This window comes from Mobula birostris, chromosome 5, assembly GCF_030028105.1.
Source record: "Mobula birostris isolate sMobBir1 chromosome 5, sMobBir1.hap1, whole genome shotgun sequence".
NCBI lineage: Eukaryota > Metazoa > Chordata > Chondrichthyes > Myliobatiformes > Myliobatidae > Mobula > Mobula birostris.
In genome coordinates this window covers 93,088,731-93,101,137 of record NC_092374.1, presented here as the reverse complement: position 1 = coordinate 93,101,137, position 12,407 = coordinate 93,088,731, and the positions used below count along the sequence as shown (strand labels likewise).

At 42.2% G+C, this 12,407-nt stretch overlaps 1 protein-coding gene across 6 annotated transcripts in view; it reads right to left on the bottom strand.

Annotated features, from left to right (window-relative positions):
* Positions 1-12,407, bottom strand: part of LOC140197886 (P2R1A-PPP2R2A-interacting phosphatase regulator 1-like) — a 63,138-nt gene that overhangs the window by 15,013 nt on the left and 35,718 nt on the right. For 3 of the 6 annotated variants that reach the window (XM_072258447.1, XM_072258448.1, XM_072258444.1), the window contains 4 exons: positions 11,959-12,013; positions 6,617-6,715; positions 3,667-3,755; positions 143-207 (listed from right to left, as the gene is read on the bottom strand). In XM_072258447.1, coding sequence (XP_072114548.1) covers positions 143-207; positions 3,667-3,755; positions 6,617-6,715; positions 11,959-12,013 — 308 coding nt within the window. The remainder of the gene's footprint in view (positions 1-142; positions 208-3,666; positions 3,756-6,616; positions 6,716-11,958; positions 12,014-12,407) is intronic. The other 3 variants (XM_072258449.1, XM_072258446.1, XM_072258445.1) reach the window with 2 other exon arrangements.

Below are 12,407 nucleotides of genomic sequence, written 5' to 3'. Positions count from 1 at the left end.
CCTATCTAGTACTGGAACACAAAGGCATGAGTGCTGCATCCAAACTGCACTAATACTCAAAATGCAATTGAAGTCAAAGGCTTGGATTTCAAGCAATCTAATTTTGAAGGTACACTTGGAGAAGGTGTTGAAGAATTCTTACCCTTCCTCTTCAGCGGTCCCAAGGCACTGGGTCGTATAGCAACACTTGGGCTGACACATCTCCTGCTAGGAAGGGAAACACATGTTGAAACGCGAGGAAGCATCTCTCAAATGATCAGTGTGCAGACTGTATTACCAATGGTCCTGCTCTGTTATATCACCCTAACCATCCCACTACAACAATGACAGGAGTAGAGGGTGGGGAGGGGGGAGACAGGGCAAAATAACTGGAGAAAAGCAAAATCATCTGGGTAGGAAATCAGAAGCAAGAAAGGGAGCTGAGAGCCATGGAGACTGGGCAGTGGCAGAGGTGATGCCGCTGCAATCAAGTTTTTTTCCACTGCACCTCTGCATATAACAATAAACGACTTTTGACTAGATGCATGGTGCGATCTTACTTTGTGTAATAGGTATTATAGGGCATGCAGAAATGGAAATGAGCAGGAAAACAATGAGAGCTCTAAAGAACTAAGATGCCACAGGAACGCCTGAATCACGGTTGCTCTCTGAACAGCCTTGGTGCTTCATCTTATGTTTCTGTCCAACTCTTTGCTGTCACAATATTTGTTCATAATTTTCACTGCCAACATTTAACACAGCAACTCCCTACGTAAACATCAAAGGCCTGAATTCCGCACAGAAACAGTGCCTGTTCTAACATACAAGGGCAAATCAGAGGACCTTCCAATTCTCAGATCTGCCCAGCATCTTATTGGATCCAAAGAGTCCTACAACTATGGGCTGACAATGATCTTCAAAAGGATCAAATTATCTTTAATCAGTGAGTGCAGAACAGCAGTGTGTGGGTAGGGATATGAAACAAAAGAACTAGGAGTTGATACCCTCCCCACAAATGTATTCCGTTAAACAATAATATTGTGCCTGATCTAATCTATGGCTGCATGGTAGCATAGCAGTTAACACCAGTGATCACCAATTGGGGTTCAATTGTCACCAATGTCTGTAAGGAGTTTGTACACTCTCCCTGTGACTGAACGGGTTTCCTTCGTGTGCTCTGATTTCCTCCCACATTGCAAAGATGTACTATACGGGTTAGGGTTAGTGAGTTGTGGGCATGCTAGGTTGGTGCTGGAAGTGTGGCAATGTGTTGGTCATTAACAGGAAAACAATTCAATTTACTGTCTGTTTTGATGTATCTGTGATAAATAAAGTTAATCAGATCTTTAATCTTACTGTCTGTTTATCATTATCCCTGACTTTACCGTAGTTCACAAAGATTTGGCCTCCATGGCTCTTTAGTGTAGAAGATTGCATAAGAAAGAAATTCTTCTCATCTCAACCTTAAGTCTTCTATCACCTAACCCAAGATCATGCCCCCATAGCTCTATCATACCGCACCAGGGGCAAAGCCCTCAGATTAATTCTGTTCAAGATTCTTCTGGTACAATAATGTCATTTCTCATTGTTCTGAACTCAGACTAATTAAAACCAGGAGCAGGATAAAGAGGCCATGTTCAGTAATGAAAGGAGTATCATTGAGATCATGGCAGTGATAGATTATTAACAATCATAGTCATTTAAAATCTACTTTGACTTAGATGAAGGCTTAAGCATCCATGTTGCTTGACCTACTGAGTTCCTCCAGAACTTTGTGTGTGTTGCTTTGGATTTTCAGAATCTGCAGTTGTTCTTGTGTTTTATGAAATGCTAGAGGAACTCAGCAGGTCAGGCAGTATCTACGGAAATGAAAAAAACAGTTGTTTCAGGTCGTGACTCTTCTTCAGGGCTGAATATTATTTTCTGTCTTGCTTTAGATTTCTAGCATCTGCAGATTCAGCAGGTCAGGCCGCATCTATGGAAGTGAATAATCAGTTGATGTTTTGGGCCGAGACCCTTCTTCAGAACTGGAAAGGAATGATAGTCCACAAGACATCTCTCCTATCATGTGAATCAAACTGGTAAACTTACTGTACACAGCATAATCTCTAAAGTCAGATTCAGCAACACAAAAACAGCAATTCTGTGAATTAGACCGTAACCACTTTAACTTAAAACTGAGCTACTGATCAGTAACACCTGCAAGGTGATAGGAATTAGTTGCCAGCACCTACTGTTGGATTCACATTCATCAGGCCCCAGAAACCACCCAGCTTTGGTGCCATAGCGTCTAATACAAGGTACTACAAAACTGCTTTGGCAAAGGAAAAATCATTAATGTGGTTTGGGTTTTTCTGCACAGAACATTTCAAAATTTCCCACTGTTGTCTGGCATACTGATATTTTCACAGCTGAAGAGAATTAAAGGTAAGACACAGTGTTAACCAAAGTCAAAGCTGTGCACTGCACGCAGAGGCATTGATAGCTGCCTTTGTCTATGAGGATGAAAGATGCTTCATTACCACCCAAACCAATAAAGGCCACAGGTCAATGCATAAGATGTTAAAACATCATGAGCTGGCACCTCAGCCTCAGGAGAGAAACAACAAATGAAAAGAAATCAGCAACTTTCACGAGGAAAGTGTATTTTTGCCATTTAGTTGATTAGGTCAGAGAGGAATAAGAAATTGCAAAATCCATAGCATATCATCAGGGTTGGATTAGGCTGCAGAATTGTTATTTTTCTTTTATTTTCCTTGTAATTTAGCTTTCCTATGCTTGTGTGTATTTTTCTCTCTCTCTACCGCCCATTACGCCACTAGTTAGGGAAGCAATGAAGGTCCTCCATCTCTTGGCGGCGTTCAGAGTTTCCTTCATCATGTCAGTTGCTTGGTTTTCACTTCTGACAGTCATGCAAATCCCGGATAGAGAATCGGAAATACCATTGCACACAGATGTAGAAGATTTTTTATTGTTGTTTCCCTAACAGTTTTGTTTGACTAATCAGGGTTGCTAGCCCTGAGCTGAGCCCCAAAAATCTGGAGGACCGGTGGACCACTCTTAATCTGTCCTCTACTCTTTGACCTGTTTGGCATGGGTGACCTAACCACAAGCCAAAGTATAAAGTCCTCCAGCCAACACAGCTCTCCTGGTCACTGAGGCATGCAAGCCTCCAAACCCAACGATAAGGTTGTGGAGAGTATTTTCAATAGTCACCTATATATGTGCAGTTGTTCAGTAATTTATCCAGTGTTTATAGAATAACTAACTCTGTATTTTTCTAGAAGCTTATTAACTTTTTTCTGCAGGTGTCCTGCCACTTGAATCTGTCCATTTATAGGTTAATTGTCATCAGTGGAATGTTGCTATCTCTAGTCTGAGATGAACATGACTTCTTTTTCCTTTCTGTTTGTTCTCCATTCTTATAACGCTCAATAAATAATGACCAATTTTTTTGCCTCATTCTTGACTTCCAAACAACCTTGGATCAGTATCACTAGATCTAACAGGGTTATACAGATTTAGCCAAGTACCTTTGTCACAGACTGATGCACAGATAGACACGCGTGCATGTGCGCACAGACATTCACAGGCGTACACACTGACATACCCAGCTACATACACAGGGACAGATGTACACGTGCGTACAGAAGGAACAAGCAGCGGTCAGGCTCAAGTTTCTCTTACCTTCCAAAACGTCGCGTAGGACTTGGAGAGGAATTTGGCGTGATGCCACCTTTGGGTATCAGGATCGGCTGGGATGATGAGAAGTACTGCTGAAAAAATATTTTTAAAAAGAGTGAGAGGAGGGACGATTTATTAGCCATCTGTTGATCCAGGGCTTTTTAACTGACTTTCTAACAATGCTGTGTCTCAAGAATGTTTCCCAATTTCAAAAGCAGTCAGGGATTGGGGAATGTGTTTGAAATAACAGGTGGAAAGCTATCACTGGCCACCAGATGGCACATGAGATTTCAGGAGGATGCCCTGCCACCCCGTGCCTGGATTAGAGAGCACATCTTTGAGGAAAGGTTGAGCAAGCTAGGGCTTTTCTCTTTGGAGAATGAGAGGTGACTCAGAGGTGTACAAGTTGATAAGACGCAGATCAAGTGGACAGCCAGAGAATTTTCCCCCAGTGCAGAAATAGTTAATACAAAAGGGCATAACTTTAAGGTGACTGGAGGAAAGAATTAAGAGGGGGGGAATGTCAGAGATAATTGTTTTTTAAATATACATAGAGAGTGGAGGGTGAGGAACACACTGCCAGGGATGATGGTAGAGGCAGACACATTAGGGCCATTTATAGGCACGTGGATGGTAGAAAAAATAGAGGGCTATGTGGGAGGGCAGGGCTAGGTTGATCTTACAGTAGGCTAAAAGGTCAGCACAACATCATACACCAAAGGGCCTGTACTGTTCTATAATACACACAGTGTACCATTCTACTCATCCACTCCTGATAGTTTAAAATAAGACAGTGCTGTGCACATACAGGTTCAGGCACATATATTTTTAGCTGGGTGCCCAAGCCTTTTGCACAGTACTGTAGTAATTTTATGTACTGCACTATACTGCTGCCACAAAAAAAATAATTTCATGACATATGTGAGTGATGATATGGATCTCTATTGTGAACTGAGAGTGGGAGAGGACCTTGATTGGGAAAAGAGCGGGAAACAACACAGAGACATTCTATAATGATTAATAAACCATTTATTTAGAATCAAGTGACTTTGCCTGGTGGCTTAAGGCTGGGTATGTGCCTTCTCATCCCAACCCCCGCACTCCTTCTCTACCAGCTGTCCCACACCCCTCCCGCAGTGCTCCACCCTTGCCATTCCCAACATCCTTTGCTCCTGCTAGATTTACAAACTCACTGTCTGCTCCACATTGACATATAGGACTGTGCAAATGTCTTAGGTACTCTAGCTACATACATGTGCCTAAGACTTTTGCAAAGTTCTGTAATTATATATGCACATCAACCAGAGAATTATAACATCCCAAAGTAAAGAATTTGAGCTAACTAAGGTTCAGGCCATTTTAATTTTAGCGTACACTCAGATGAAAAGATCATTCATTCCCAGATCTATGATGTGATACGTACATAAACTGAGATATACCATGTATAGTTGGGAAAAAGAATGACTGCATGAAGCAAGGACCATTGAGGGTCAGCAGAGGCTCACAGGGTAACACTGCTTCTGATTTTTGAGTCTCTCAAGGCAGGAAACAGACTACACAATCCTAGTGTCATTATTAAGATGTGTTCTATGGTCAGAGGGCATCTCTTTTAGATGAAACATTAAATTGTTTCCAACATTGCCTTGCTATACTCTGCAAAGGTAGATAATTATAACCAATATCGTAAAGCCAATATTTTGTGGGGACAGAGAGGTTGGGGGGGGGGGGGGCGAGAAGGTGGGAGATGGCTGTGGAAGCTGTCATTGGGCATATTTAAAGCAAAGATTGATAGGTTCTTGATTAATAAAGGCATTAAAGGTTAAAGGTTAGCTGTATTTTTCAGGTATATCGAAACAAAAATATATATAGAAATGTATTGTTTTGCATCAACAACCAATACATTCCAAGGATTATGCTGGGGACAGATGCAAATGTTGCTACGCTTCTGGCACCAATATAGCATGCCCATAGTTCACTAACCCTAACCCGTACATCCTTGGGATGTGGGAGGAAACCGGAATATCTGGATGAAATGCATGTGGTCACAGGGAGAACATACAAACTCCTTCCAGAAGGTGATGTGATTTGAACCCCAATCAATGATCAATAGCAATGTAATGTGAGACAAGGTTTCTCCTTCACATTTCAGCTGAAAATTACTGGAGTGTTGCTGTCCCTCAGTACTGCCACATCAGTCTGAGTTATAGAGTCTTAGTGCACTACCTCACAGAAACAAGTCCTTCAGCCCATCTAGTCTGTGCCAAATTGTTAAAACTGTCTCGTGCCATTGACCCGCACCTTTAACATTGCCCTCTATACCCCTCCCATCTATGAACTTCTCCAAATTTTCCTTAAATGTTGCCATCAAACTCACATCCACCACTTCCTCTGGCAGCTCATACCACTCTCTGTGAAGAAGTTCCCCTTTAATATTTCAACTCTCACCCTAAAATTATGACCTCTAGTTCTAGTTTCACCGAACCCGAGTAGAAAAAGCCTGGTTTTATTTACATCATCTATACCCTTCATAATTTTGTCTATCTTTATCAAATCTCCCTCAATCTCCTACGCTCAAGGGGGGGGGGGGAAGAAAAAAATCAGGTCCTCAAATCCTGGCAACATCCTTGTAAATTTTCACTGAACTCTTTCCATCTTATTGACATCTTTCCTGTAGGCAGGTGAGCAGAACTGCATATAATACTCTACAGCTGGTCTCACCAATATCTTCAACATAACATCCCAACTCTTGTACTCAATGCACTGATTTATGAAAATCTGTCAAATGGGACTGTAACCCAGGAGTTTCTGGCTCAGTTCAGAGACCATGACATATAATATAGCTGCTTCAGATACAATCACTAGATAGCATTACAGATGAAGGAAGCATCCCCACAATCCTCTAGTGCTTAATGGACACAAACTTCACACCAAGAACAAAGGCATCTTTCCATACCTTGCCGACCCGTGTAGGAGAAGGGGCAAGGGGGAAAATATCGTCCCTCTGCAAGGTCAGGATCCGGTCTTCATGCTCAGCAGTCACCATCTGGTCACACTGCAGAAACAGAGAATAGTTCTACATAAGCAGTTTGAACATCTATTTGCATAAACCCACTTGACACTAACATCAAAATCAGTCTTATTATGCAATTTTAAAATTTTATTTATCAAGATACAGCTGGAATAAGCCATTCTGGCCCTTCAAGCCGTGCCACCCAACAATCTTGCCAATCTAACCCTAACCTAACCACGGGACAATTTACAATGACCAATTAACCCACCAACGAACATGTTTTTGGACTGTGGAAGGGAACTAGAGAACCCGGAGGAAACCCAAGCGGTCACAGGGATTGCAGCAGCAGGAACTGCACCTGGGTGGCTGGCACAGTAAAGCGTTGTGCTAACCACTATGCTACCATGTCGCCCATTCATTTGAGACACTTAGTTCCTGTTGCTACCTCAAACAATGCCTGCAGGAAATTAGCCTTCACAGTACCAGCAACCCAGGTCCTATTCCCGCCGTTGCCTGTATGCTCTCCTCGTGACTGCTCCGGTTTCCTCCCACAGCCCAGACATACCAGTTGGTAGGTTATTTGGTCACTGTAAATTGTCCCGTGATTAGGCTCAGATTAAATCAGGGAACTGCTGGGCAGTGTGGATTGAATATAAACAAATATTGAGAATTTAGGGCAGCTGAAGAGACCCAAAACCCCACACAGCTCAGCATGCTGACAGCCACCCAGTTTCTCAGTGATCTTCAAGACACCCACTGCATTACAAACCCTATGTTAACAAAATGTTAAATTATAGCGACAACATTGCACTGTGTTGCCTTCTACAACCATCATGCTCCCGTACTGTTACTGTTTAAAAGGATCAATGAATTGGAGCAGGTCTCAACACGCAGAAACTTTATCTCACCCAATGAGGAACTGCTGCATGTTTGTCACTGCAGAAGCCTGACAACGTCCCACAAACCATCAATCTTTGTGCTACTCAGACTTGTGCTAATATTATTTTGTGAGTGTATGTGCTGGATCGTAACTATATGCACTGTGTGTGACGTAAACTTGAACTTGCAAAGGCACACAATTCTTAAGACTTGTAAGGCTGGGATATGGGGAAATGTTTGCACTGGTTGAGGAATCTATGATCACAGGTCACATCAGTGTAATGATTAGGTTGTTTGGGATTGAGGAGGTATATTTCTCTAAGACATTGGAACAGAATTGGCCATTCAGTCCAGTGAGTCTTATCTTGACTCACTGGCTGGTGAGTCTAGAGTGTTCTTTCCTGGAGAGCTGTGGAAGCTCAGTTGTTGTGTTCATTCAAAATTGAGATATCTGGCATTAGGGGAAAATCGAGGTGATGATGCCGAGGCTGAAAATCAGCTATGATCCTAATGGCAGAGAGGTCTCCAAGGGCCAGAAAGCCTAATCCAGCTACCACGTTTTCTGAAACCGTCTCCCGAGGCAAGGTGGGGGTGATGACAAATAAAGGGGTAACAACCATAAAACTTGAAACCCGCTTGCACCAAAGAGTAGTTTTGGCTTTTGGGGTGAATCAACTGACTGTTTCCAAATTGAGACCCAAACTTTTATTGAGTAGGGCAGGAGCAAGAGTTAAGGAGTCACTGAATAGCAAGGAAGTCTCAAGAATATGAATAGCCTCTCTTCAGTTCCCTGACAGGACTGTCCCTGAGGAAACGTGAAGCCAACAGGAAGACCTCTATTACGAGGCACAAGTTGCGACTAGCCTAAATGACTGTAATTCCAACAAATCTCAAGAATATTGGCACAAAACTAGGAAAAGAATTTTTGCCTCACTGAGCTCCACTCAACTCTCACCATTCATTCCTACTGTAACTGACTGATGCATCACGGCTACAGCATACACGCCAGAAAAGGAAAAAAACTCACCTCTAACCAGCATCTAGAAGGTCAGGCACCAGGTGTATGGAAAGATTACCTGCTATAGGGTTCCCATATAGAAGGTCGGGCACCAGGTGTATGGAAAGGTTACCTGCTATAGGCTCCCATCTAGAAGGTCAGGGGCCAGATGTATGGAAAGATTACTTGCGATAGGTTCCCATCCAAATCACATCAACCAGACTCAAAAAAAAACTGCAATTTCTTCACTGTCCAGGGAGACAGGAAACAGGCCGTTTGGCCAAACCTGTCCATGCTGATCAAGATGCCCATCTAAACTAGGTCCATTTGCCTGTGTTTGCCCCAGAGTTTCCAACTTTTTTTAAGCATAGATCCCAGGTTGGGAATCCCTGCTCTAAACCTTTCCTATCCATGCACCTGAAGATCATCTAAGATGCTAATGGTGGAGTGATCTCACTCAAAGGGCCAGAAAGTCTACTCCAATTCCCATGTTTTTATACTATCTCCCAGATGAGGTGGGGGTGATGAGAAATAAAGGGGGAATAACCATTAGAAGTTCCAGGAAGTGGAATGTTAATGTACCTGCCTCACTCACTCACTCTGGCAGCTTGCTCCATATATGCACCACCCTCTTTGTGAAAAGGTTGCCCCTCAGATTCAGACTGATCACTGATTTCAAATTTTCCACGCAACTGTAATTTCAAATTTCCCGGGCCACCATACCAATCTGCTGCGCATTGTTTTGGTTGCGCTAGATTTGTTCACGTGTTGGCGTGCTCTTGTAAGTGCAGACAAGCGATTCCTGCTTGTTTTCCTGCATTTATTAATATCATTGGCTCTTTTTTAGCCCCAATTATGGCCCCACTGAGTAAAGGAAATGCACCCCCATGCTGTGAAGTGAAAACACCGCACATTATCTATTAAAGATAAGGTTGAACTCTTGAAAAAACTGGACAGTGGCGTATCAGTGAAAAGCTTGTGCGAGCGTTACAACATTGGCTCTTCCACAGTGTACGATACAAAGAAACAGAAAGAAAAACTGCTACATTTTTTTGTTGATAGTGGCTCAAAGAAACAGATGTGTGTAAGAAAAACAATGAAAGACGGAAGAAGTCTGGAACTAGATAAAGTGCTGATAACGTGGTTTAATCTTTAAGTGAAGGTGTCGAACTATCAGGGTATAAGGCATCGAGAGATCGCTAGGCTGCTCGAATGCTGCAGGAACCCACAGATGTAAGTTACTGGTCATTGGCACAAGTTTACGTCCCAGGGCCTTCAAAGGTATGACGAAATTTCCTGTAATTTACTGTGCTAACAAAAACGGATGGATTATAACTATCATCACACTAGAAGGGTTTGAAAATTAGTTCGTTCCCGAAGCACGAGCTCACTGTGAGCCTGTTGGCCTGCAGCACAACTGTAAGATAATGCTTATTTTAGACAACTGTTCAGCACACCCGAAAGCAGAACTCCTGGTAAAAAACAATGTTTTCAGTATCTTCCTGCCACCTAACTGTACATCATTAATTCAACCCCCGGACAATGGCATATTACATTCTCTCAAGTCGAAGTATCGTTCCCTGTTGATGAGGTGCCTCTTGAGTGCAGTTAATGCTGGCAGACCAGTAAAGGAATTTATAAGGGAGTTTAATATGAAAGAGATGATTTACTGTGCTGATAATGCTTGGAGGTCTGTAGAACCATCACACTGAAGAATGGTTGGCATAAATTATGGCCAGGTTCAATGTTTGAGTCTGCACCTGGTGAAGACACTGGAAATGACTTTACAGGCTTTAGAGTTTCCAAGGAAAAACAGGTCATACTTGAACTGCTTTCTTTTGCTCAAGAGCTAACTAATCCTGCTGCCAAGGATCTTGCATCAAGGTTCAATGATGACAATGTTGAAGAATGGATGAATACAGATGAGGATGAGCCTACTGTTCATCATTATACTGACTCGAAAATTGTGCAGATGGTTGTACATCCAGAGAAGGAAGATATTGGAGGAGAAAGCAGTGATGAAGATGAAGGAGTTGTAGCAGAGAGACTTTCTATTGACAGGTGAATTGCTGAAAGGATTAGAGCAACAATGTTTTATAACTGAGCAAGAAATAATGAGTGTTTATATGCTGCAGGATAAGCTAATCAGAGAAACCAAAATATATGAAACAACTTACCTTGGAAGATATATTCAAAAAAATTGCTAGAAAAAGTGCACAGGGGAGCTAACACTACAAAATCCAGTGCCATCAACTTCTGCTCGCCCAGATGTGCTGCCACCAACATCAACAGTTTTTGAAGAAACTGTTGTGCCAGTTTCAGCACCAGCTCCTGATGCTTCACTCATTTTCCAAGATGAAGATGGTGATGATCCTGACAACCCCACACTTGCAGACGTGTAACTTTGCCTGAAGGTATATTAAACGTCTCAATTTAGAAGCAGAAGTGCTCAACTTTTCTGTACAAGTTAATTCCTGTATATTTACCTGTACCCTTTATTTTATCTGTGCCTGTACGGTATATTACTTTATTAAAATTTCACTTACTAATTTAATATTTCTTTTTCTTTATTATCTAACTTGTACTGATTTACATGATATTTTAAAGGTATGATGAGGTGGTTAGCTATTGCTTAATGTGATCCTTCTGTAATTCGGCATTTTCACTAATACAGAACTCCTCAGGTCACAATGGTGATAAATTAGTGAAGGTCGACCTGTACAGCCAAGTGCAGCCTCGTGAATGTTTTGTACAACTACAACATAAGAGTTCCTGCCTAAATTCTGCAGTATGAAATCACGTTTCCTAAAAGGACTTTAATGGTTCCAGCACCTCATCATCTTCTCAAGGGAAATCAGTGATAGGCAGCAAATGCTTACGCCCCATTGAATGAAACAAAAGGGGAAAACACAACACTGAAAACATCAAAAAATTTACAGTTGACGTTTTGGGCTGAAACCCTTTGGCATGTCTTGCTGAAGGGACTTGGCCCAAAATGTCAATGGTACTTTTTTCCATTGATGCTGCCTGGCCTGCTGAGTTCCTCCAGCATTTGGTGTGTGTGTTGCTTGGACTTCCAGCATCTGCAAATTTTCTTTCGTTTGTAGTCAAAAAATTTGTCAACTTTATACAGCTTTATTCATCACAACTCATGAATGCCTGCTAATTCACAGAACAAGTAGAGAATCCAGCTTTATTTTACGTTACTCCTTAGTCAAGCACAAAGTGTTAGGCAATGCTAACACTTTGGACAGCACTTGGCCTTCCTGATCCTTCAACCAAAAGAAATGTTCAAGATTAAAGATGAGGTCTGACTTTCTTAGTTTTCACCCAATGTTTACGTGTCAAGTCACAAAATTACTTCAAAAATTTACATAGCCTTTCTATCAGTTAGTGGTTAAGTACTCACCAGTGTAAAACCATCCTCCCACGAGCAGCTCATCTGCATGGCTGCGTGTATCCCTCTTCAGAAAGGAAAAGTAGAGAATACAGATTAGTCATCAGAATAATACATTCCACCTCCCCTTAAGTCTACAAGGGGCTCCCCCTCCTCACCCAACTACCACCTGCAATAAACACAAGGGTGTCAGCCCAAAATGATGACTGTTTATTTCTCTCCATAGATGCTGCCTGACCATTTGAGTTTCTCCAGCATTTTGTGTGTTCAGTCAGTGTAACATGGGAGTAGGAAAACCCTGACCACCTTCTACTTTTAATGTTGCAGTGTTTGTCTAGCTTGCAAACGTTTCATCACCAGCTGAGGTGACATCTGTTCCTCTGTGCACAGTCGTTTCTCTCTGGGCGTGCTCACGTTTATATAGTGGGCCCCCATTTGCTTGCCTCAGTCCTGACTGGCTA